A 23,190-nucleotide genomic window follows, 5' to 3' on the forward strand; every position below is an offset into this window, starting at 1 on the left:
TCACACCTGTATTCTCTACTTAGCTTACAGCATCAAGTGCTTCTCTGCAGGAGGGAGACAATTAGGGAAGTAAGATGTCTGCAAGGCAAAAATAAGTTAAGGATTTCTGTGCAAAGTGTAATTACATTTCTGCCCAAATGAGTTCTAGTCAGATGACAGTGGAATTTTATTCCTTAATCAAGGTAAAATATAATTTTCTTCCTAGACGTATCATAAGTATTGCAGTGCTAGAGCTGTACATTGTAGGACTAACTTTCTGAGAATGTAACCCAATGTAGCAGGCTGTGAACACACACAAACAAATACAGGATGTGCTATGTTTCATATATGCTCTTCAGTGGTAACTGTGTCTGGTAAGTAACTTCAATGCTTTCAGTTTACAGCCTAGCAAATGAAATGCTAATCTGTACTGACAACAAAAGATACTTTTTTTCTCCACCAAGCAATTGTTTATAGCAAGTTTATTTAATTTAGGCCCCAGGTTAGCTCTCTTAGGTCAGTTAATCAGCTGTGCCTGCATACTGCTCTGCTTTGCTGTTTCACAGTGGTTGCCCAAAGATGAATTTTTCTAGCTTATTACCTTAAGCTAGCTGCCTCTTAGTGAAGTCCTCAAGTCCATTTTCTGGCCTGTTTCCTGGTGTTTGCAACTTGCAGTCCCCTTCTCCATCTGTCACTGGCAGCATCAGGGACTGACTGGCTGAAGCTTTCCTCTTCTGTCTTTGTGATAAATCTGTCTTCTGCTGTTCTCTCAATAGATTCCAGGGTACAGAACCTCTAGGGCAGAGCCTTCTGTTAGCCACTCGCTAAGACAGTTTCTCTAACATGTTTTATCAAGATCAGCAATCATGCTTTCTTCCATATGGCCTTTTCTCCCTGAAGCAGCACAGTTCTACAGGATGAAAGATCTTACAGATAGAGCCCTGGGTGTGCCACGCTTCCACATTTCACCACCTAGCTGTATAGTGCCTGCCCAGATGTACCTGGGTGATGACTGAACAGTTCACAACACTGTGTCTCAGCATCTTGGCAGCGAGAAGAATTTTCAAGACAATTTGTAGGACTTTCATAACAGATTTTGGCATACGTTACTGCTTTTGCAACTTGAGGGAGAGCCAACATTGAAGCTTTGTAGGTCCTTCTGATTTGCAATATCTGTTTTGCTGTCTGTGGTATATCAAGCAAAGATAGCTGCTGGGGAGATGGTAAAACAAGAACTCTGTTTTGGCTGCAAACTTCCTGTGAGCACTGACATAGGGCTGTTATCAGCCTGATGGCATCTGGTAGAAGTATTCTGTTTTGTGCTTTTCATGTTCTGCAGAGGCAGGTGCAGCTTCTCCTCAGCCTCCGGCTCCGGTTGTGATGGCAATTTCGGCTTATTTATTGTTTTTCTTCCGGAGAGCTGTAAGGGCGTACAGCCATGCGGGCTACGGGATGTGGGCAAACGGCACCACAGGGAGCTCGAGCAGTCGCCGTTTCTCTGAAGGGCAAGAGCGCTCCTCAGGCGGCGGCCGCCATTTTCCTTAACGGCAAGGGAGCCGCGTTCAGGCGCCATGGTAGCACCATGGCAACGGCAGCCATGTTAGGCTAGGGCAAACGGCGGCCCACCGAGCTTCCATAACTAGTGAGGGCGAAATGGCCGCCGGAAGGGGCGGCCGCTGCTGAGGGCAGCGCTGCGCGACAGCTCCCTCCGCCGCCTTTAGGATTGGCCCATCGAGGGTTTGCCTTCCGGAGGGCCTGAGGAACACAACGGGAGTCGGTGGGTTGTTTTAGGGTGGGTGAGGGCGGCCGGGCCTGGTCAGGCTGCACCGGGCAGTGAGTGAGGTGTGTGTGGAGGAGGGGCGGCTGGCGGCTGTTGGGGTGGGCCTAGCGGGACGGTTAGTGCTGTGCGACTGCGAGAGGTGCCGAGGTACCCGGAGGGTCGAGGGTGTTGTTAAGAGGGAGAAAAATTGTTTATTTTGGGGACCCTCTAAGGAAAAAAGATATTGGTTTAGTAAATAAGTATGTGAGGAAAATTCAAGAAAACAGAAGGAAAAATGTTTTGGTAGTGAAGGTTGTTGCCAGGCAGTGGGACAGGTTGCTCAGGGATGTTGTAGAGTCCCTGGAGGTAGTGGAAACCTGGCCGAGGAAGGCTCTTGGCCCTGCTCTTGCTGGATCTGGTTTATTTGTGAGCACTGAGCAGGTCATCAGCAAAGGTCCCTTCCAGCCTCAAGTGCTGGAAGGTAAGCATGGTAAGATGCGGTGTTTCCATTTGAACATCACAGATCAGTGGTTCTCATGAAGGATGGTTTTTTTTGTTTTTCTTTTTATCATGTTACTGTTCACAGTGCTAAACCTAGTGGCATCTTTTAAGACTTAACTTTTGACCATTATTTTCCAAAGCCATCAGAGTTGTGTATTCTGTACTGGGTTGGGTATCTTGTCACCCTAGTAAATTGGTTGTGGTTAGGTTGGTGCGTTTGTTTTTCTTTTAATGGTATTCTTTACCAATTAGGCTGAATCTGGAGAAGAGGAGCCTATATGTCTCAGCCACCATGTCCGGAGCTGGCAATAAACGGGCAGCTGCAGAGCCTGGCCCTTCTGCACCTCCAGAGAAAAAGGCAGGGGTTGAAGACTCGGGGACCACAGTGGAGACCATTAAGCTTGGTGGCGTTTCTTCAACGGTATGTCTTACATAGTGCCTCTCAACCTCTTGTTTTTTCTTCTTTGGGAACAAAGTTGTCTCTTCCTTGATGAACCTAGTGAACTGGTTTGTGAGGAATGTGCCACTGACATGTGCTTCTGCACAGGAGGAGTTGGACATTCGGACCTTACAGACCAAGAACCGGAAACTAGCAGAGATGCTTGACCAGCGGCAAGCCATTGAAGATGAGCTACGGGAACACATTGAGAAGCTAGAGCGTCGGCAGGCGACTGATGATGCCTCTCTGCTGATTATCAACCGTTACTGGAATCAAGTTAGTAATATGCTAGGGCTGCTCTGAAAGTAATGCCTCCTATTTCATTCTGTTGGCCCACAGTATTAGAGGCTAGTTGTATGGCAGTGAAGTTTGAACCTTCCCGACAGTATTCTGTTACGTTTTGTTGCTGCGTGACAGATGGCAGCAGAGGGGCAGACTGACAGAATGGCATCTGACATGGAAGTGCTTGTGAAGCAAGGGTGTCTATAGCAGCTATGAAACAGTGAGTAACCTCCACTGGCATGGCATGTGGCATGCAGGCTGCTGTTTGTTGCTGATGAAAATGCATAGCTAATGGTGATGATTGTGTTGAAAAATAGAGTTGTGTATCTGAGTATTTGCTCAATCAAATAATGTCACTGTGCTCTTTTTATCTGTTGTAGTTTCAGATGAAATAAATAGGAGGCATTGCTTTTGGAGTGATATGTGTGTTTTATTAATGTTGCTCTCCTTGTGCCTTCTGTTTACCTACACATTCATCCTTTGTCTTGTCTTTTCTCATTTCTCAGTTTGATGAAAATATCCGCATCATTCTTAAACGTTTTGACCTGGACCAAGGCCTTGGAGACCTCTTGTCTGAAAGAAAAGCACTTGTGGTACCAGAACCCGAACCAGACTCAGACAGTAATCAGGAACGCAAAGATGAAAGGGAAAGAGGTGAAGCATGTGGCTGGGGACAGTGGAAAAGATGGATTTCAGTTGTGGATGCTCCTGATTTTTTTTTTTTTTTCTAAAGGCTGTTACAGGCTTTCTGATTATGAAGACTGGTGTTGTTTTTCTGCCAGTGTATTTACTTTTTGCACTTCTTTCTGTTTCCAGGTGAAGGGTTGGAGCCAGCATTCTCCTTCCTAGCAACCCTAGCCAGCAGTACTAGTGAGGAGATAGAATCTCAGCTGCAAGAGCGTGTGGAGTCATCTCGGCGTGCTGTTGCCCAGATTGTGACAATGTATGACAAGCTGCAGGAGAAAGTGGATGTGCTGTCACACAAGCTGAATAGTGGAGGTAGGACCAAAAGTGGTGGATCCCTGGCTGACTCTCAAGGATCCCTGTCTAATTCCATCTTAGATGTGATCTTGCATTCTAAGTATTAAGGATGGCTAGGCTTTAAGCTCATATAAAATTGCTTTCCTCTCATAATACCTATTTATCAAAACCTCCAGTAAAGGCGAGTACTAGGAGAATATGGTAACTGCCTCTGAATTTGAATGCCGAGAGTTCTACCCACAGCGCTGGGCTGAGGAGAGGTTTGTTTCTGTCTGTAGTGTGCTTGCTCACCTGAGAGGCTACAGATTGAACCTTGTCAGGCTTACCAGTGAGGAAATGAAACCAATATTGTGCACTGATGCTGGACTTCTCACTTGCATTTCCTAGCTGGCAGTCTCAGGCTGTTGCAGTAATGCCAGTGGTATTGTGAGCCTGTACTCAGTTTTATTTTGTCGTTTGGTTTATTAGTATGTGTTGAAATAGGTTTGCATGTGAGTTTGACCTGCAGTAGGATGTTGATGTGATAGAAGAATGTTCTGTGTTGCAGATACTGACATGATTGAAATGGTTTCTGGCATTAAGAGATGGTAACAGGCAGTCAGAAACAAGTGGTATGTTAAATGGCAAAGCTCTTTGGCTTGGTTAGTACAAGATACTACTTCAAGGACCCCCTTCTGGAGAAATGTAGCAAGAAGCAGTTAACAAGATAAACTCCTTTTAACTCTTCTCTTTTACTGTTTTAGAAGCTGCTTTCTTTATTTACTTCTCTTTCTTTTTGCCTGTCTCAGATATTTCATTGATGGAAGAAGCAGTCTTGGAGCTTAATTCCTACTTGTCACATGAGAATGGACGTCTACAGGAGCTGGCTGATCTTCTTCAGGAGAAGCACCGAATAATGTCTCAGGAGGTATAAAGGGGGGGGGGGGGGGGGGGGAGTCTGTTTTGGATACTGTACTTGATTATTTTCCATTTAAAATAATCTGTTTGCAAAGCAGTTCATTGCCTTAGAGAAAGGCAGCAAGGACAAGAATGGAAATTCAGGTTCTGAACAAAGGTTATGGAAAGAGTGTTTCTATGTAGATTTTTCTGTATAATTAGTATGGATTTGACTGTTATATCTCAGAAGGACAGAATATGATGATTAATGAGTTACGTGGATTTGATTTTTAGAAGCAAACAAAACAGAGAAAAGTGGTAAGATGATGCTAAGCTGTCTGTGACACTTGCTGTTCCTGCCATTTCATCTCTCTTATTTTTTCCGGGCTGTGTGTGAAAGTTCTACAGCCTGAAGTGTAAGATGAATACAGTCATTAAGGAACTCAGATTATTGGCAGTACTTACTTTATGAGGCATCTGTAGCCATATGTGTCTATGCTGGCCTGGTTCGGTGTTTGTCTGAAGGCACTTTGGTGGTTTATAGAGCAGGTAATAGTAAGGATTTAAAAGATTAAAAATAACAATAAAAAACCTTTGAGTAAGGCAAGGTGGCTGCTTCTGCACTCTGCCACATTTTTATTTCCTTTTTAAATTATTTTTAATTAGGACAGTCTACTGAATATTATAGAGTGGTTTGGGTTGAAAGGGACCTTAAAGGTCACCCAGTTCCACACCTTCTGATGTGTGTAGGGTGTCCACAACTTCCCTGGAGAGCTCCCAAGAGATCTATCCAATAATTATTTAAACAGCTGATAACTTGCTTTTCTGAAGTTCAGGGACCTGGCTTTGCTTTTTGTCAGTCCCATATTCCTTGAGATCGTGAACTCCAATCTTAAGTCCTTTAATGATCTCTTCTGCATTGGTGAGCACCAGGTTCATTAATCATTGTCCTCTTGTTGGTCTGCCCAGTGCCTGGACCAGGAAGCTATTTTCAGTGTACTCCTGCAATCTCCTGGGTTGTTTGCATCCCATCAGGTTGCCAGCAACTGGGTAGATAACTGGATAGTTGAAGTCTCTGGTCAGGATGACAACCTGTGAGCATGCTGCTTCTTGTAGCTGAAGCAATAAGGCTTTGTCAGCAGTCTCTTCTTGATCAGGTGGCCTGTAGTAGATGCTGACCACCAGAAGACCTTTATTGGAGTGGTCCCTGATTTCAGCCCATAAGCTCTCAACCTGTTTGTGGCTGTTTCTCAGCACCAACACTTTGCAGTGTGTCTGCCTCTTAAACATAGAGGGCAACTCCCCCACGCCTTCCCTGCCTGTAAAAAGCTCGTAGCTCGTAATTGTTGTGCTCTAATTGTGCAATTTGTCCCATTGCATTTGCATGATAGCGGTTAGGCCATAGTTTTCTAGTTGCACCATGGCTTTCATCTGCTTATTTCCCACGCTATGTGCATTGGTGTAGAGGCATTTCAGCTGTGCTGTCAGACTTGTTCTCTTCTTAAAAGACTAATCTTGGAATAAGCTGTCTGAATAGGAAAATACAATCACAAAGTGTATGAAGAGTGTGAATGCAGTGTATGGTGAATATGAAGAAAAAAATTCTTAGCACTCTGAAAAAATCATTGGTTCTGTCTAATATTGTCACTAAAATATTCTTGACTGCAGTTCTCCAAACTGCAAGAGAAAGTGGAGACAGCAGAGTCCCGAGTGTCTGTTCTGGAGACTATGATTGATGACCTTCAGTGGAATATTGAAAAGATCCGTAAGAGAGAGCAGCGACTTAACCGGCACTTGGCAGATGTTCTTGAACGGGTGAGCACCATCCAGAGAAATGGCTGTAGTTCTGAGTGGCATTTTTCCTAGTGTACTTTGTTGTGAGAAGTCAGAATATACAATCTGAATGTGCTACTGTAGTATATTCTTGGCATTTAATCAAGCATTTATGAAATATGTTGCCTTTTTGCAGGTAAATTCTAAAGGCTACAAGGTGTACGGAGCAGGGAGCAGTCTTTATGGGGGCACAATCACCATTAATGCCCGTAAGGTAAGGCCTTGGTTTTGTTCAAGGGAAAGAATATATTCAAGGAGAGCTTATGTGTTGGATTTTGGTTTGTTACAGAATTAAAAACATCCTTTACTACAGATCTCCTTGGGGGCCTTGACAAACCATTGTATTTCCTTATAAGTTTCCCTGCTATGAAACAAACCTGGGGGAATTAGGGTCTGTCACTTGGTAGCGTTACCTGGTCCTTAATCACTTGATGAACACTATACATCCCAACAGTTTGAGGAGATGAATGCAGAGCTGGAAGAGAATAAAGAGCTTGCTGGGAACCGTCTCAATGAGTTAGAGGAACTACGCCATGATCTTCAGGAAGTAACATCACAGAATGAAAAACTCAAGGTGAGATGTCTATACCTTTCTGAAGATGAAGATTTCTGTGTGGCCTGTGCCCACCTGTCATGCTGTGTTGTATCTCTGGGAATCCTTATTAATATTTTTCTGTTCTGTACTTGCTGTTTGTATATTGAGCCACATAAAAAGCATGCCTAGCTGGCTGAGAGAGGTCATTCTGCGGTTCACTCTTGTGAAACCCTGCTTGGAGTACTGCATCCAGCTTTGGGGTTCCAAGCACCTTAAAGACAATAAGCTTTTAGGTTGGATCTAGAGGAGTGGCATGATAATGACCAGAATAATGAAGCACTCTCCTATGAGGAAATGCTGTGAGTAAGAGTTGTTCAGAGCTGGAGAAGATAAGGCTTTGGGAGTATGTTATTGCAACCTTGAAATATTCAAAGGGGGCTTATTGAAAAATTGAGAATTTGTTTTTACCAGAGCCTGTAGTGACACAAGGGGTAATACTTATACACAAACTATCCTCTTAGTTTAAAAATATGGTGTTTTTTTTTTTTTCCTTAATGGCTGAATCAAGGTGTACAGTGAAGCTATTGGTGTCCCATCCCTGAAGCATCATGGTCTCGTTGGACTGGGCCATGGGGGCCTGATTTAGTGGGGTGGCAAGAAGCTGGAGGTGGTTGGGCTGGAAGCTTCCTTCCAGTCCAGACCATTTTCTGTTTCTATGTTCCTGACCATGCTGGGCTCATTGAACTAAGTACTCTTTAAGGATTCTCGCCAACTCAAACTATGTGTTCTAGTTGCGCTGTATACTCAAAATAAGCACATTTGTCTGACTTAAGCTTGCAGTTCAGTGACACCGTGTGGTCATCAGTGGGAATTCTAATTTTTTATTTCCTGTTCTCAGTTGCGTTCCATTCCTTTAGTATGTTTTAATGATATCTCATTATTTACTTCTCCTCTTTAACCTTCCCTCAACTCCATGTGAGTGGAACTGGGGAAATTGAGTAGGAGATTCTGGAAAGAATAGATTAACTTCTACCTTTTATTTGTGGTAGAACATATAGAGAGGAAACAACATATGAATTTCTTATATCTTAGTGATAATAACACAAAAATTTGTGAATAACACAGATTTGTGAATCTGTAGTAGATAAAATTTGGATTCTGTTTATCTTATACTTACTTTAGCCTGATAGTAGGAACATCTGAGCTGATATTTAAGTTTTGGAGATGAGACACCAGAAATGAGGCACTAGTAAATGCTGTTTATCCATATAAGTTTGTTTTGAGAGGAACACCACTAGGCGTACAGCTTTCTTTTTCTCTTTGTTAGTATTGAGCATTGTGTGTGTGTGTATTGTTTCACTGCTTCAAGTCACACCTATTTGCCAAGTTTTCTGTGGTAAAATTCAGATTCTGTGCTTTCTCTCATTTGCTTTCTGTTAATGTGTCGCTTACTGGCACTTAGTTTTTCTAACTTACAGTCATATTTTTCTGTGTTTCTGTCATAATTCATTTACATCTTTATGATTTTAGAGTAAATCAGTTGACAGTATTTATTGTGCATTCCAAACTCGTATATTTGAGATAAATTGTTGCAAAACCTGAAAGTGAAGAAATCTTATTGTGTGGCTCTGTGAGAGAAACAGCTTCGTATGTATCAGCAGAGACAAATCACAGACTTCTTTTAGTCGATAATTAAGCATCACTTATATCCATTTCTCAGCACTGCTGTTAAGGTTCTATGCTTTTTCTTTGTTGGTTTTAAGATATTTGTTCTGTTGCTATTAAAAAGTTGCTTGTGGCAGCTTAATTTACTATTGTAGTCAAGGAAATGATGTTATTTCCTGTGACACCTTCTTGTCTCCTGACCAGGTTGAGCTGCGACGAGCAGTGGAAGAAGCTGTGAAGGAAACTCCAGAATATCGCTGCATGCAGTCACAGTTTTCTGTTCTGTATAATGAGAGTCTGCAGCTGAAGGCACACCTTGATGAGGCCCGTACTCTACTTCATGGCACTCGTACCACACACCAGCGCCAGGTGGAACTAATTGAGGTAGTACATCTGCTCCATTAAACCAGAGAACCTTGTCAGCCACTAACTGTTGCTGTTGATCTGAGTGGCTCTGGGAATGCTCAGGAAATTTCTTCCTGGCAATAATTCATCTGTTCTTCTGCTAATGAGGTGAGAGACACTCCCAGGTCATAGCACCAAGTTCTGTCTCCTTCTTACTCCCCAGAGGGATGAGGTCAGCCTTCACAAGAAACTACGCACAGAAGTAATTCAGTTAGAGGACACTCTGGCACAAGTCCGCAAAGAGTATGAGATGTTGAGGATCGAGTTTGAACAGACACTTGCTGCCAATGAGCAAGCAGGTATGAGGTTCTTTTGCTGTGTGTGTGTGTTTTTTTTTTCCTTGTTGTTTGTTTGTTTCTTTTTTAGAAAAAGCAGCCCCATTAGAGGTTGCATTGCAGCAAAACACTTAGCATGATTTTATTTTTTTCTGTCATTTTTAAGTACCTGTCCTGACAAGTTTCAGAGTCCTGTTCCATGTTATCTGATGTCCTTTTAGGTGTTGCAAAATGTTTCATTTTCATAGGATTGTTGAGTCCTAGAATGGTTTGAGTTGGAAGGGATCTTTAAGATCATCTAGTTCCTACCCTCCTGCTGCAGGCAGGGACACCTCCCAGAAGATAAGATTGCTCACAGCCACAGACAACCACAACCCTGGGCAACCAGTTCCAGTGTGTTACCATCCTCATAGCAAAGAGTTTCTTCCCAATATCAAGTCTTAATGTACACTGTTGTAGTTTAAGCCCATTTCTTCTCATTCTCTCCTGTTCTAGTTTAAAGCCATTTCTCCTCATTCTCTCCCTGCATGCCCTTATAAAGAGTCCCTCCCCAGCTTTCCTGTAGGCCCTCTTCAGGTACTGGAAGGCAGCTGTAAGGTCCCAGCCTCCCTCAGCCTGTCCTTGTAGATGAGAAAAAGAAAAGAGTAAAAGCAAGAAAACTTACAGCTCAAGATTAAAAACAAACAAACAAACAAAACAAAGTTTGATTAGCATAAAAATAGGTGATGCAAAGTAGTCACTCACTCTCCCCACCTCACCCCTCCATGCTGATGTGAAGTCAGTTCACAAGCATAAAATGGCTAACTGTTTTAAATCTCCCTTCTTTTTCACTTTTCATTGATGACATTACATAGCATAGAGTATCTCTCTGGTCAGTTTGGTTTATCTGCTTTGTTTCCTCCCAACTTCCTTTGTACCCCCAATTTACTTATTGGGGGCACATAATAAGAAAGAGGAAAGACCTTGACAGCATGCAGACATAGTTCAACAGTAGCCACAACGTTTGCATGTTACCATCACTGTTTTGGTTCCTAAATCTAAAACAATGCTATATGAGTTTCTATGAAGAAAATTAGCTCCGTCACAACCTTATCAAATTAAAAAGATGTATTTTTCCTTCAAGGAATGCTGGGAGGAAAAAAGTAAAGGGGAAACTAGGACTGGAAATCTCCAGAGACTTATTGTAGCTTATGAAGCTGGTATGACTTTCCTGTGAATGTGTTGTGTGGTGGAATGATTATAGTCCTATTTTTGTCTCTTCTCACTCCCTCACTATGAAAGTCTACAAAAAATGAGTGAAAGTGTGTTTTGTTACATTTGTTTTTCTGTTTTTCTAGGCCCGATTAATCGGGAGATGCGTCATCTCATCAGCAGCCTCCAGAATCATAACCACCAGCTGAAGGGAGAGGTTTTAAGATACAAACGCAAACTGAGAGAGGCCCAATCTGACTTGAGCAAGGTATATAAATACAAAATGCCAGTAAAGAGCAGAAAACGCTTAGTGAAAGTGTGGATGCTGTCAGTCTTTACCTTTAGTATCAGCTTTTCTGTTATGGTGTGCAAGATGCAGCATAATTTCTGATGGAGTTCCATGCTCTTCTTTCCACTTAACAGATGAATTGTCTTCCTTCTGTAGCTTTATAGAGCTCTGTGAACAGTGTTAGAGGAAACATGCAAGCAGTTTGGGAAGACCAGATAGGCAGATAACTGTCATACAAGTTTCTAGCTGGCAACCTGATGTCTTATTTCCTTCTCTGTCTTACCTGTTGCTGTTCCATGACAGATCCGTTCTCGTAGTGGTAGTGCTATTCTGCAATCCCAGTCCAGCACTGAAGACACAAAGGAGGAGCCTCCAGAGATCAAACAGGAGCCCGATGACCCTTCTGCCCAAGTATCTGCTCCTAAAGCTGCTTCTGAAGAAGCTAGTGAAGTTAAGGCCAGGCGAGATGAAGAGGAACGGGAGCGCGAAAGACGGGAGAGGGAAAGGGAACGAGAAAAGGAAAAAGAGAAAGAGAGGGAGCGAGAGAAAGAGAAAGAAAAAGAAAAGGAGCGGGAGCGAGAAAAACAGAAACAGAAGGAATCTGAGAAGGAGAGAGAGTCCAAAGAGAAGGAGAAAGGGAAGCATGAAGATGGAAGAAAGAAGGAGGCTGAAGTGATCAAGCAGTTGAAGGCTGAGCTCAAGTAAGATTTGCTGTTTCTCCCTTTCTTTTGTGAGTTATGCCCAAACTCAAGTGTTTGTATGAGATCACCTGCAGCTCTTAGGTAATTTGTTCTGGAAATTGGAAGTTTGTAACACTTTCCATCAGATTATGTTTTGGACAGCATAGTAACATTTCTCTCAGAATAGAAGCAAGTGTGAATACCAAACCACATACTTCATACTCTGTGTCAAGCAGCTGTCACTGCAATTGTGTAAAACTCAACAGCAGCATGTTACTAATGAAGGGCACAGTGTTCTCTTCTGTACGATCATTAAGCATACAGATGTAAAGAATATGGAGAAGTTAAACTGGTACGATTATCGTGTCGGAAAAGATTATCAGGGACAAATGAAAAGCACTCACTGGTGTTGTAGACTCGCAAGAAATTCCACAAGGAGCAATCTCCAGAGAGATTCTTTCTCAGTAATAGTCCTTAGATGGGTTGTAGGAGAGGTAGAGCCAGGCTCCACCCCTTCTGATCACACAGGTGAATTGCCTTCACCTGTGCTCCCACAGCTGACTCAGTGCTCACCTCAGACGATCAATCAGAGGTTCAGCAGTTCCCATAGACTCCACCACTTCACCATGTGAACCAATGATTGAGTTAACTAGAGGGTGAGTCTTTCCTACTACAGAAATTCAACACATAGCAATGCTTATACAGTTTCCCATTGCAATGTATGTTGAAACAGTTTAGGCGAGTGATGATTGATGAAAGTTCATGTTCTTCCATGGGCCAGTGCTTGATGATGTTACTGGAGGCATGTAGTTGTGAGTTGCAAGTCCATCATATGTTTCATCAGTCCCATGTAGATCATCACCAGATGTTGCACATGATCTGGCAGCAACACTGGAATGCTTTGAGGACATTTTGTTTCTTCCAGTGGTCCTGGAAGCTCAAAGATTCATGGGTAGAAATACAGATGTTTCAAAGGTACCAGGAGGGGAAGGTCTGCCCTCCAAGGTAAGATACAGGCTGTATTTCTATCCTGGGTCAACACTTCAGCTTGTATTAGGGCATGCCCCATCCGCCTGTACCATATCAGCACAGGACAGGGCATATCTCACCCCCTCAGACTGAGGGAGGGACCCAGTGTAATCCACCTGCCATTGCTGGAGAGGACTGTGTCCTCTAGCAAGATGGGATGTCCCCCAAAACCTCCAGTTATCACTCTATCACCATCAAATCTAGTTGGATCTCCATAGATTATTGATGTTTCTGCCCCTGTATCAACCAACGCCATCACTCTGAATATTCTTTCGGGACCAAAAAATTGTTAATTCTACATAGGACCTCTGGCCCCATCTGGAGGCCCTGGGGGGACTAATGTCCCTTGTCACACCATAAACTGTCTTACGGCCAAATCTCTTATTTCTGGTGGCTCAGGCACTGTGGCCTGAGACACCTGAGGGGGCTTCTTCCTATTAGGGATTATGAAACCCACTGGGTTCTATGTTATTAGTATTCTACCTATAACTCTTACCCGTCAGTTTTTTAGGGTAATTCTGAAATTTCTGATTATCCTTCATCTGTCTCCAAAGCTGAGGGAGGACATGATTGGGCTGGTGATCAATTTTGGCAAATTGGACCCCAACCCGGATAAGACTGTTAAACATTTGCTTTCTGGAAAACCTTGCAGACCCCAGTTGAGGATTTTGTACAACTGGCTTCTTGGTTTTAATTACTGGGAGTATTTCTGCTTCTTCTAATTTGTGAATATTGCACCTGGTCTGCATGCACTTTGTCTCTCCCAAATCAGCTACTAATTGGGCAGCCTGCTGGAGCACAGACTGAGGCTACCAGGGGTTTCAGTATAGATACTAGAGACCTGGTATAGATGGGAAAGGGCCTGTTGTAGGATCAAGTTGTTCATACCTGCTGAGAATCTTACCATATCTGGGCTTTCAAATGAGTCTTTGTATATTGCTTCTCAGTATTGCTACCCAGTTCACAAATGTAATTTTGAAGGTCCTCCACAGAGATATTTCCCATCACATGTAGGGAACCCCATTTTTCAGTGATGGTTGCTAACTCCTAACAGGGAGATCCCAGAAATCCTGAGATATGTCCCGGAATCATTTCATGTAAGGGGGTAGTGTTCTCCCCCTGACCCATTTATCAAGATTCCATAAAAAAGACATTATATTTTTTTAATGTATTTGGACTGCCTGGCTCACCAAATGTAGGATCAGTAAATATACGTTGTATAGGATATAGAGAAGTTAAGCGGATACATAATCATCACGTTGGAAAAGTTAATCAGAGATTAACTTTTTTTAAATGAAAAGTGCTCATCAGTGTTGTACGCTCACAAGAAACTCCATGAGGAGCTTTCTGCAGGGAGAGATCCTTCCTTAGTGGCAGTCAGTCCTTAAGTGGGGTATAGGAGAGGTGCAGCCAGACTCTACCCCTTCCGATCACACAAGTGAATTGCCTTCACTTGTGCTCCTGCACCTGACTCAGTGTTCTCAGGTGATCAATCAGAGGTTCAGGCCATGATTCAACAGTTCCCATGTATCTTAGATCAGTACTAAAGTAGAGATGGATAGCTATTGCTTATTTTCAGGATACATGCTTCCTTCACCCTGTGTTCTGTTGGCTTTTCAACCCATGTGTGCCTGAACCTGTTCTTTGCAGCTTTCAACTTGCATTTACCAGAGTGAAATGAGCCATGGAAGAAGACTCTATGTACCTGCAGTGTGGAATGCAGAGAGAATATTATTGAATATGTGATATTGTAGCTTTTCTGCTTTGTTCTTACAGTCCTCTATCTCTGTCTTTACAGGAAGGCTCAGGAGAGCCAGAAGGAGATGAAGCTGTTGTTAGATATGTACCGCTCTGCGCCCAAAGAGCAGAGAGACAAAGTGCAGCTCATGGCAGCTGAGAAGAAGGCAAAAGCAGAGGTAAACCTCATTGCCATTTTTTCCTCAAACATACTTCTTAAAACTTCTTTACAAATACTCTGTACCAGAACTGTGGTGCCTTTGTTGTCAAAATGAGAGGTCTTTTCTCACATTTGTCGATTACAATAGAGGCTGGAGTGGTGTGGAGCTGAGAAGAGATAGCCCCTCTTGAAGGGCAGTGTTTTAATCATCGGTGTTAAAGGAGGTTGGTTGTTCAAAGCTGTTCTTAGTTTTCCATTTCTGTTATATGTAGGACAGCTTTACATCATTAAAAAAATTTAGAAAGACCTAAAGGCAGACTTAGTTGTGCTATTAGGAAAATGGAGAGTGTGGTCTCAGATTTCTTAGTGGATGTGGCAGGGAACATCACCCAACATATTTTAATTGAGTCTTGAACAACAATTTGGAAATGAAAATTTAAAATGTTCCATATGAGTGAAGCTGCAGAGATAACTGAAAAAAGTTATAATGTGATGTTAAGAGGGTGTTATTTCCTCCTCCAACCACTCTGGTTCAGGACTTTCTCCTGTCTAGCCACTGGAGCCCAGACTGGGGACATATGGTCTCAGCCTAGGCTGAGAGATGCGGCTACTACTTTCCTGAGAGCAAGCGCAGAGGTAGTGATGCTAAACACATGTGGCAGGGACATGCACAGAGGATACAAGACACAGACATGGGCAGTCAAGCAGATTGCCATGGACAAACTGCTGCTTTCAGCAATGCCCACGTACTTGGCTCAAAACATTAATACAGATAGACAAGCCCCTGCGTCTTCTTCACATGATAGGGGTAAAAATTCACTGTGGAAGGTACACATGCGTACACACAGTTCTGTCCAGTTTCACAAGCATGCACATTTTAGCAGATCCCTCCAGTACTAGCACAGCCCTTCTGTCAGTCTGGCTCTTCTGCCTGCATCCCAGACCTCTTTACTCAATTCACAAACTGTCTTACTAAAAGTTAGCACTTAGTCCTTGCAGCGTACATATGTGTGGCATGGGTAGTGAGTTCACAGAGAGATAGTTAAGAAAAAGATATATGGAGATTCTGTCAGAAGATAGGCCAGACTGCAGCGGTTAGCCAGATGACCATGCCAACCAGTCTGGTTTCACACACAACCAAGTCCTTTCTGTCTACCCACCCCTTTGTTAATCTTGTTCCCCTTCCCCATGCTCAGAGGTTTGCAGAACTCTGATGCCTATAGCCTTCTTATTTCAGACCCCCTCTGGTCTAGTCTTTTCCATCGCAAAGCCCAATTTAGTCTTCCTGGAAGTAGCACCTCTAGTTTTTTGAAAGCCTGGCAATTACTGGGACTGACAAGGTTTGCTTGTTGTTATTGTATGCGTGTTTGTCTGCTCAGGTCAGTGCCTCTGTGTATCTTGTTTCTGGCCTCTTCCTTTTTTTCCACCTTGGTTTCCTAGTTGGCAAGGTCCCCAGTCAGATGACCTTCTTGGGATTAAATGATCTGACATTCCCTCATCAATTAGCGTGACTCACCAGGTTTGGTTTCCTTGTTTTGTCAGTCAGGTTTGTGTTTCCATGTTTTGTTTATGGTTTCTTCTTTTTTTTCTTCCCTCTTGCACTGAAAAAGGTGCTTGACCAGATGCCTTTAAAGGAGCAGGTGCTCTTCTTCCACATAGTCTTAGATATATGAATGCAAGAAACAAGTGTCATTAGTGTTATGAAGGTGCTGTTGAATTTTCCAGGGCTCTGAAATAAAGGTCTTAATCTTAAAGCTCACGTTAATGGTTTGTCTGCGAGTATTTTGGTGTCCTGTTGAGAGGAGCTGGATTTTATTTTCCTGTGCTTAGAAGGCAGTTTTTCTAATGTTTTGAAGAACTGTGGAGAAAACGGGTGCTTAACAAAGCTCAGGCCACATTCTTGCATTTAGCGTCTTTTCTGTCTTGTCTTTTCTTAAGTTGGAAGAACTAAGGCAGAGAGTGAAAGAATTGGAAGACAAGGAGAAAAAGGAGAGTAAAAAGATGGCTGATGAGGATGCCCTCCGGAAGATCCGAGCAGTGGAGGAACAGATTGAGTATTTACAGAAGAAGCTAGCCATGGCTAAACAGGTGAGTTTCTAGTGAGTTCTGTCATGGTGTGTGCATTTGTGAAATAAGTGTCTTTAGTTTACTGCTAGGGAGACAGAATTAACATTGTCATATGTTTCAGAGATGCATGAGGTTTGTCCTTGTGTATTGAAGAGGGAAAAAACTCAACAGCAGCTATCACAAAGTTCATGGCAGAAGTGGTAGGGAAAATATATGAGGCCAAGCTGGAAAACACAGAGGAGAAATGGCTGGGTCAGCCTCTAGAGGAGGGTGAAACAACTTGTTTTTAATAGTATTCGTATATGTACAGTTCATATCATTAATACATTCCTGTGGTGCTGTGATATACCATCTTCTACAAAAAAGGACATAATCCAGTGTTAACAGGGCAGGACTGACCTGAGTACAGGCAAGGCAAACAAGTAATTTGATGTGTACTATTTAGAATTTAATTTTTTTCCCTTTAGAATACAGTTATACCAACTTGTCACTTCAGTGATGAAGCACCATGAGTGTAAAGGGCTTGACAGCCTTTTAATTGGAAGCTGTTGAGTTGTCAACCTAGGGCATTAATTGGCCTAGTTTATGACAGCTATTTAGCCAGCTGCCTGAAGTTGGTAGGTGGTTTCTTCCCAACTCTGGCAATAACTGCAGCTGATTTTTCCCACCAGATAAGTGAGCATCTGTGAGTTTCTCTGAAGATGAATGCCTTTTCTCCACTTCATAATTCAGGGCATTTCTCTTGTCGAGAGCCTAAAGACTGATGCATTTTCCTTTATCTGTGTTAGTTCTGGTGTCTGTACAATGTCCAGGATAATTGTAGTGATACCAGAAACAGCTCTGCCAGAGCCAGTGATTCTCTTGCAGGAGGAGGAGGCTCTGCTGTCAGAAATGGATGTCACAGGCCAAGCCTTTGAGGACATGCAGGAGCAGAACATACGGCTGATGCAGCAGCTACGGGAGAAGGATGATGCCAACTTCAAGCTGATGTCAGAACGCATCAAGTCCAACCAGATTCACAAACTGCTGAAAGAAGAGAAGGAGGAGCTGGCAGACCAAGTTTTGACACTGAAGACACAGGTAACTTGAGAGAAGGAAAGAGAATAGCCATGGGAAGGTGAAAATACTGTAAGTTAATCCTGGTAGATAGCTAAGACCCTCACAGCTGCTTGCCTGTATTCCGTCAGTAGAACAGAGGAGAGAAGGGCAAAAGTGCAAATGTCCATGGGTTGAGAGAAAGGCAGCTTACTAAGTAAAGCAAAAGTTGCATGTGCAAGAGAAGCAAAATTAATTCACTACTTGCTGTTAGCAGTTTAACCACTTCTAGGAAAGCAGGGCTTCATGATGCATACTGGTCATCTGGGAAGACAAACGGCATGACTCTGAACACGTTCTCCTAGTCTTCCTCCTTTTCTCAGATTTCACTGCTGAGCATAACATCATGTAGGATGGAATATCTGTTTGTTCAGCTTAGGGCAGTAGTTCCAGTAGTGCCCTCCCATAGCTTCTTATGCACCCCATGTCTATACTGATGAGATAGCATTGTCAACAACTAAAATTTGTTATCAACAGTATTTGTTATCAATACTATTTTGATTTCAACACTATTTTGGCCAGAAATTAAAAATACCATATAAGCCACTTTAAGGAAAATTACCTCTGCCTCAGCCAAAGTTAGAACAGAAGGAAATGTTCTTTATATTAATTGAAGTATTCTCCATTGAACTTCAAGGGATCTGTCTCAGTAAGAAATTGCTGTATGAGTCTAAGCTGTCCTGCAGGTTCATTGTTATGAAGAGAAAGTGGAAGGAAAACTGGAGAAGTCACTTTCCTATGGTAACAGTTCTTCCACTTACGTGTTCTACCATATTTGGCACCAAAGTAGAACTACTGTCTTGCAGCAGTTCTGTCAGCAACTCACCAGAAGATGAATTTGTGTTGCAGGTGTTTGCTAGATCTGTAAGCATTCCTCAGAGAGTTCTCAGTATTCCTGTTAGGAGTGCCAGTGTGTCTGTATCCAGGAAGAAAAAGGGAAGGTAAAGAACTGCCATCTTTAGTGATGAGGAGGCAGGGGTAGTTTTTTGCGTATAGTTTTACGGACAACTCTGAAGACCTACAAGGCATTCAATTCAGTCTTTCTGTGTCTCATCTCTCCTTTTCTAAGGTGGATGCCCAGCTGCAGGTTGTACGTAAGCTGGAGGAGAAGGAACACTTGCTACAAAGCAGTATTGGAACGGGTGAGAAAGAGCTTGGTCTTCGAACACAGGCCCTGGAAATGAACAAACGCAAGGTGAGCAGTTCCTTTTGGAGATGGAATTGTTGTCTCTTGGGTATCTCCTCTCTCTCACTGGCATTGTGGAACCTGATATTCCCTGCTTGTCTTATACAGTATGAGAAGGCTGAGGAGCAATGAAGAGCGTGCTAATTAAACTGTCATATACTGTTGTTTACATTTATAAAGATAACTAAGTTGTAGTTGTTTCTGTGAAGGTCTCTATTAGGTAGGGGGCTGACGTGCCTTGAAAAGGGAACTTAGGGAAGAAGAGGTAACAGCCAGATGCTAAACTAATTGAGATCAGTTAAAGCTTTCATAGGAAAGATGAGGTCAGTAAAAGGAAATTATGATTAAGGAACACAAAGGCATGTCTTAAATGTGTAAGATACCTAAATTAAGTTGGTCTGTAGGCTAAAACTGAGTATTACGGTTGATTCAGCCAAATGACAAGAAAATGACAAAAAAAAACCCAAACAAACAAGAACCAAACAACCACCCGTACAAAAAAGCCTTATCTTGCAGTTCTGTCTAACCTCACTGTAGATTTGCTTCTAAATTCAGTAGGAAAAAGAGGAAATGGAAAGCTAAAAATACTAACAGGGAATCTGAGGCTGCATTTATGTTTTCCAAGTGAGATGCATTGCGATGTAACAAGTTGTTTCTGTTGAAGAGGAATGTTCAAGCTAAATTATTAGAGCTTGTAGGCAGAAAGATACTTTGCTGTTTGACATAATGTTTAGGGAATTATTTCAGTTCTTCAGTGTGAAACTACCAAAAACAGATCTGAAAGATATACATCTCCAGTAGCTCTAGGCATATTTTGTGAGCAGTCTTAAGTTTACAAATAGAGGAACCAGAAATCACTAGGCCTTCTTTCGTGTTTGTTACTTCTGTGATGGTTTACTTTTTTCAGGCCATGGATGCAGCTCAGCTTGCAGATGATCTGAAAACCCAACTAGAGCTGGCCCAGAAGAAGCTACATGACTTCCAGGATGAGATAGTAGAAAGCAGAGTAACTAGAGAGAAAGAGATGTTCAACTTCAAAAGGGCTGAGGTATATACCACATGCATAACCTTTCAATGTCTGTTTCCCTTGGTGTCTGCTCTTTGTGCAGTGAAGTCAGAGTAGGTTTCAACTGCATTAATTTCCTCACTGTTTCCTAGTTAATACTTTTTTGTCACTTTACTTGGGTTTCTGGTTGATAAAGTCTTGACTGTTTCAGGTCTTGGCTGCTGAAAACTGACAATACAAGAAGTACCAGAGGATAGTATCATCTCCTGTGTGCCACTTGGGATAAAAGTATGAATGGAGTGATATAGCTAGATGCACAGTTAGTCAGGTGCTAGTTCTGTTTCTTTCATGAAGAAGCTGTGGAGAGAAGGCATTGCTCATTTATTTGGTCTCCTTGTTTTTATGCAGGAAGACATTTCTAGGTTACGCAGGAAGCTGGAAACCACTAAGAAGCCTGACATGGTTCCTAATTGTGATGAGATATTGATGGAAGAAATCAAGGATTACAAGGTGAGCAGCTGTCTGTGTTTCTCTCTTGAACTCCGCTTTAGTCAAAAGGCTTTGTAGTCACACTTCTGAGTATTTGACATTTGTTATCTGAACTCTGGTACCATAGACCTATCTTGCATTGAAAAAAGTACCCTTTCCTTAGCAGAAGTTGAAAGACCTTTATCTTCAGTCATCTTTTAACATACCTGTCACAATGCAGAAGGCCCTAACTGTAATGTTTCCATCTTCCAGGCCCGACTGACCTGCCCGTGCTGTAACATGCGCAAAAAGGATGCTGTCTTAACAAAGTGTTTTCACGTCTTCTGTTTTGAGTGTGTGAAAACACGCTATGACACTCGACAGCGTAAGTGCCCAAAGTGCAATGCTGCCTTTGGTGCCAATGACTTCCACAGGATCTACATTGGTTGATTCTTTCCATTGGAATCCGAAACCTTCTGCTTATGCTGTCCAACCCAGCCTCCCTCCCTTTCTCTAACTGGCACCTTTGGGGCAGTCTGCAGCGTCCTTAGGGAATGCTTAAAAAAAAAACAAAACACCACAAAAAAGGTAGTGGACCTCAGTTCCTTTCTTGTCCCTTTTAGTTTATCTTCAATTTTTGTGGATTGATTCTTTTTATGGTTCAGAGGACGCTTTCCATTTTATCACTTTCATACTGTCAAGTTGGAAACGTCTAGCTGAAGCCTTGTGTTGATGGCATGGAAGGGCTCTGCAGCACAATAAATGAGGTCTTTATTTGAAGAATTTGCTGTTTTTTGAATTTCAAATCATGTCAGTATGATGGCATTGCTAAGTGTGAATATCCAATAACCAAGAATGAACTGGTCTACATATGTAGTGGAATGACTTACAGAATTGCTTAGGTCGGAAGGGATCTTAGGAGCCTTCCTGTTTTTAGCACCCTGCCAGGGGCTGGTTTCCCTCCACACCAGGCGGCCTGGGGCCCTATTTGACCTGGCCTTGGATGCCTTCAGGGATGGGGCATCCACGGCTTCTCTGAGCAGCCTGTTGCAGTGCTTCACAGCCCTCTGAGTGAAGAATTTATTCTTAATATCTAACCTACTTTTCTTGTCTTTTAGTTTAAAGCCATTCCTCCTTGTCCTGTCCCTATCAGGCTGTGTAGAAGTTGGGTTCCCTCCTGCTTAGAAGCTCCTTTTTAACTATTAGAAGGGCCACTGTGATCTCCCTGGAGCCTTCTCCAAGCTAAATAAACTCAGCTCCCTCAGCTTTTCTTTGTAGGAGATGAGCTCCAGCCTCTCTCACCATTTTCATGGCTCCTCTGTGGTCCCTGCCCAACAGCTCTATGTCCTTGTGCTGGAAGCCTTGGGCAGGGGCCCCATCCAAAGCTTTTTGTCCAGGCTGGAGTGTCAGGCCAAGTATCTGTGAAGGCTGCTGCATTAGTGAGCACACCACTGTTGCCGAAAGCATGTGCGTATCTTTGCATCTGGAAAATGAGAAAGAAAAGGCAATGGAAAACCTTTGAAAACAGCATCCCACTGATGTTGACGTGGATATCTTCCTCTAGGCTGAGATGCTGCCCTTTGTTTCCTGAAATTAATTTGTAAGGATTACTTCAGTGCAGTTTTGCCACAAAGATTAATCTTGTAATGCACATGCTATAATAAAAGCTCTCATCTGGATTACTGTTCTGTTTGTATTAAGTTTGATAATATCTAGCTATGTTTCTGTCTTTGTCCAATTATTGGAAATGTTTTTTTCCAGGCTTTAAGTTTCTGAAGCACAGAGATGAATTTCTTCCTTTCTGTATTCAAAAAAGTTAACTAGAAAAACCTCTGTAATAATGGCTGTGCCTTCACCACCTTATTCTGGGCGTAGTGGAAGAAACAAAATGCTGGCTTGTTTGTTTTTGTGCATCTACTAACAGTGCTGGGCTCCCTCTAGGTACAGCAGCAACCAAGCACCTGAAACAGTCTGGACTTGGGTCACAGATAAGGTTTTAAACACTTTTTTTCTTACTCCTTCCCAAGGTAAAAATGATTTTTTATTTTAAGATAATTATTATGTTTAATCTTATTGTGGAAGTGATTATATTTTCAGACTTGTAATTTAAACACTGACAAGTGGTGAAAAACTCGGTGTTTTGACTTCCCAGAATGAATGAAAATAACTTAAAAGTGTATCAGGACTAAAAATATTTCGGTGAAAAATAAGGGAAGGTATGCAAATATTCTTAGAGAAAACCATCTAAATTCAGTGACTGAGACAGTAGTCAAGTATGATGAAGAAAACATCTCTAGCACTAATGAGGTGCTGTGTGCACACACACGTGCAGGGTGTGTGTGTGTGTGTAAAGCAGTGTTTTTACAGGCTCACAGTGTGATTTCTGAAGAGCACTGTTATCAAGAGGTAACCTATGAAGATGACAATTACTTGTCAAATAGAGTGAAGCCCCTGGGGAAGACATGATCTGAAGGGGGAAGAATTTATTATGGACCCAAACAACATGTAGACAGGACAGAACTCTACAGCCTTTTGATACAGGCAATCTCCAGCCTGTAGGCATGGGAATGAGCGATACCTCCCATCCTATGAAAATCTATGGAGAACACTGTTCACTATAGAATCAGTCTGGATTTTTCTCTCTCTCAGTCTATTAATGTGGTTCTGGAACTATAGACCTGACTGAAAAAAAAATCTCTTTTTGTTGTTTTGTTTCCTGGTTTGTTGGTAGAGTTGGCAAAGCTCAAGACAG

The 23,190-nt window shown here is 42.5% G+C and overlaps 1 protein-coding gene across 3 annotated transcripts; it reads left to right on the plus strand.

The window, feature by feature from the left end:
- The first annotated feature begins 1,727 nt into the window (after positions 1-1,727).
- Positions 1,728-22,117, plus strand: RNF20 (ring finger protein 20). 3 transcript variants are annotated; one of them, XM_015849827.3, is made up of 20 exons: positions 1,728-1,821; positions 2,492-2,660; positions 2,787-2,954; positions 3,467-3,614; positions 3,777-3,959; positions 4,730-4,848; positions 6,486-6,632; positions 6,787-6,864; positions 7,105-7,224; positions 9,055-9,234; positions 9,419-9,554; positions 10,868-10,989; positions 11,314-11,711; positions 14,518-14,635; positions 16,555-16,704; positions 17,551-17,763; positions 18,848-18,973; positions 19,872-20,012; positions 20,379-20,480; positions 20,712-22,117. In XM_015849827.3, exons 2-20 carry the CDS (start codon positions 2,532-2,534, stop codon positions 20,886-20,888), a joined length of 2,955 nt encoding a protein of 984 aa, XP_015705313.1. In that variant the 5' UTR covers positions 1,728-1,821; positions 2,492-2,531; the 3' UTR covers positions 20,889-22,117. The 3 variants fall into 3 exon arrangements, with proteins under 3 accessions (XP_015705313.1, XP_015705314.1, XP_015705312.1); XM_015849828.3 differs by having other exon boundaries at positions 1,728-1,771; XM_015849826.3 differs by having other exon boundaries at positions 1,728-1,756.
- Positions 22,118-23,190: the final 1,073 nt, after the last annotated feature.

This window comes from Coturnix japonica, chromosome Z, assembly GCF_054131305.1.
Source record: "Coturnix japonica strain WE chromosome Z, WE-NBRP24, whole genome shotgun sequence".
In the NCBI taxonomy this organism is placed as follows: Eukaryota; Metazoa; Chordata; class Aves; order Galliformes; family Phasianidae; genus Coturnix; species Coturnix japonica.

What these genes read in the sequence shown, in the direction of transcription:
- RNF20 (XM_015849827.3), top strand. Translation starts at nt 2,532, where the DNA reads ATGTCCGGAGCTGGCAATAAACGGGCAGCTGCAGAGCCTGGCCCTTCT. An exon ending in TTGGTGGCGTTTCTTCAACG is followed by an intron (nt 2,661 to 2,786) that starts GTATGTCTTACA and finishes GCTTCTGCACAG; the next exon opens with GAGGAGTTGGACATTCGGAC. An exon ending in GCCAGGTGGAACTAATTGAG is followed by an intron (nt 9,235 to 9,418) that starts GTAGTACATCTG and finishes CTTACTCCCCAG; the next exon opens with AGGGATGAGGTCAGCCTTCA.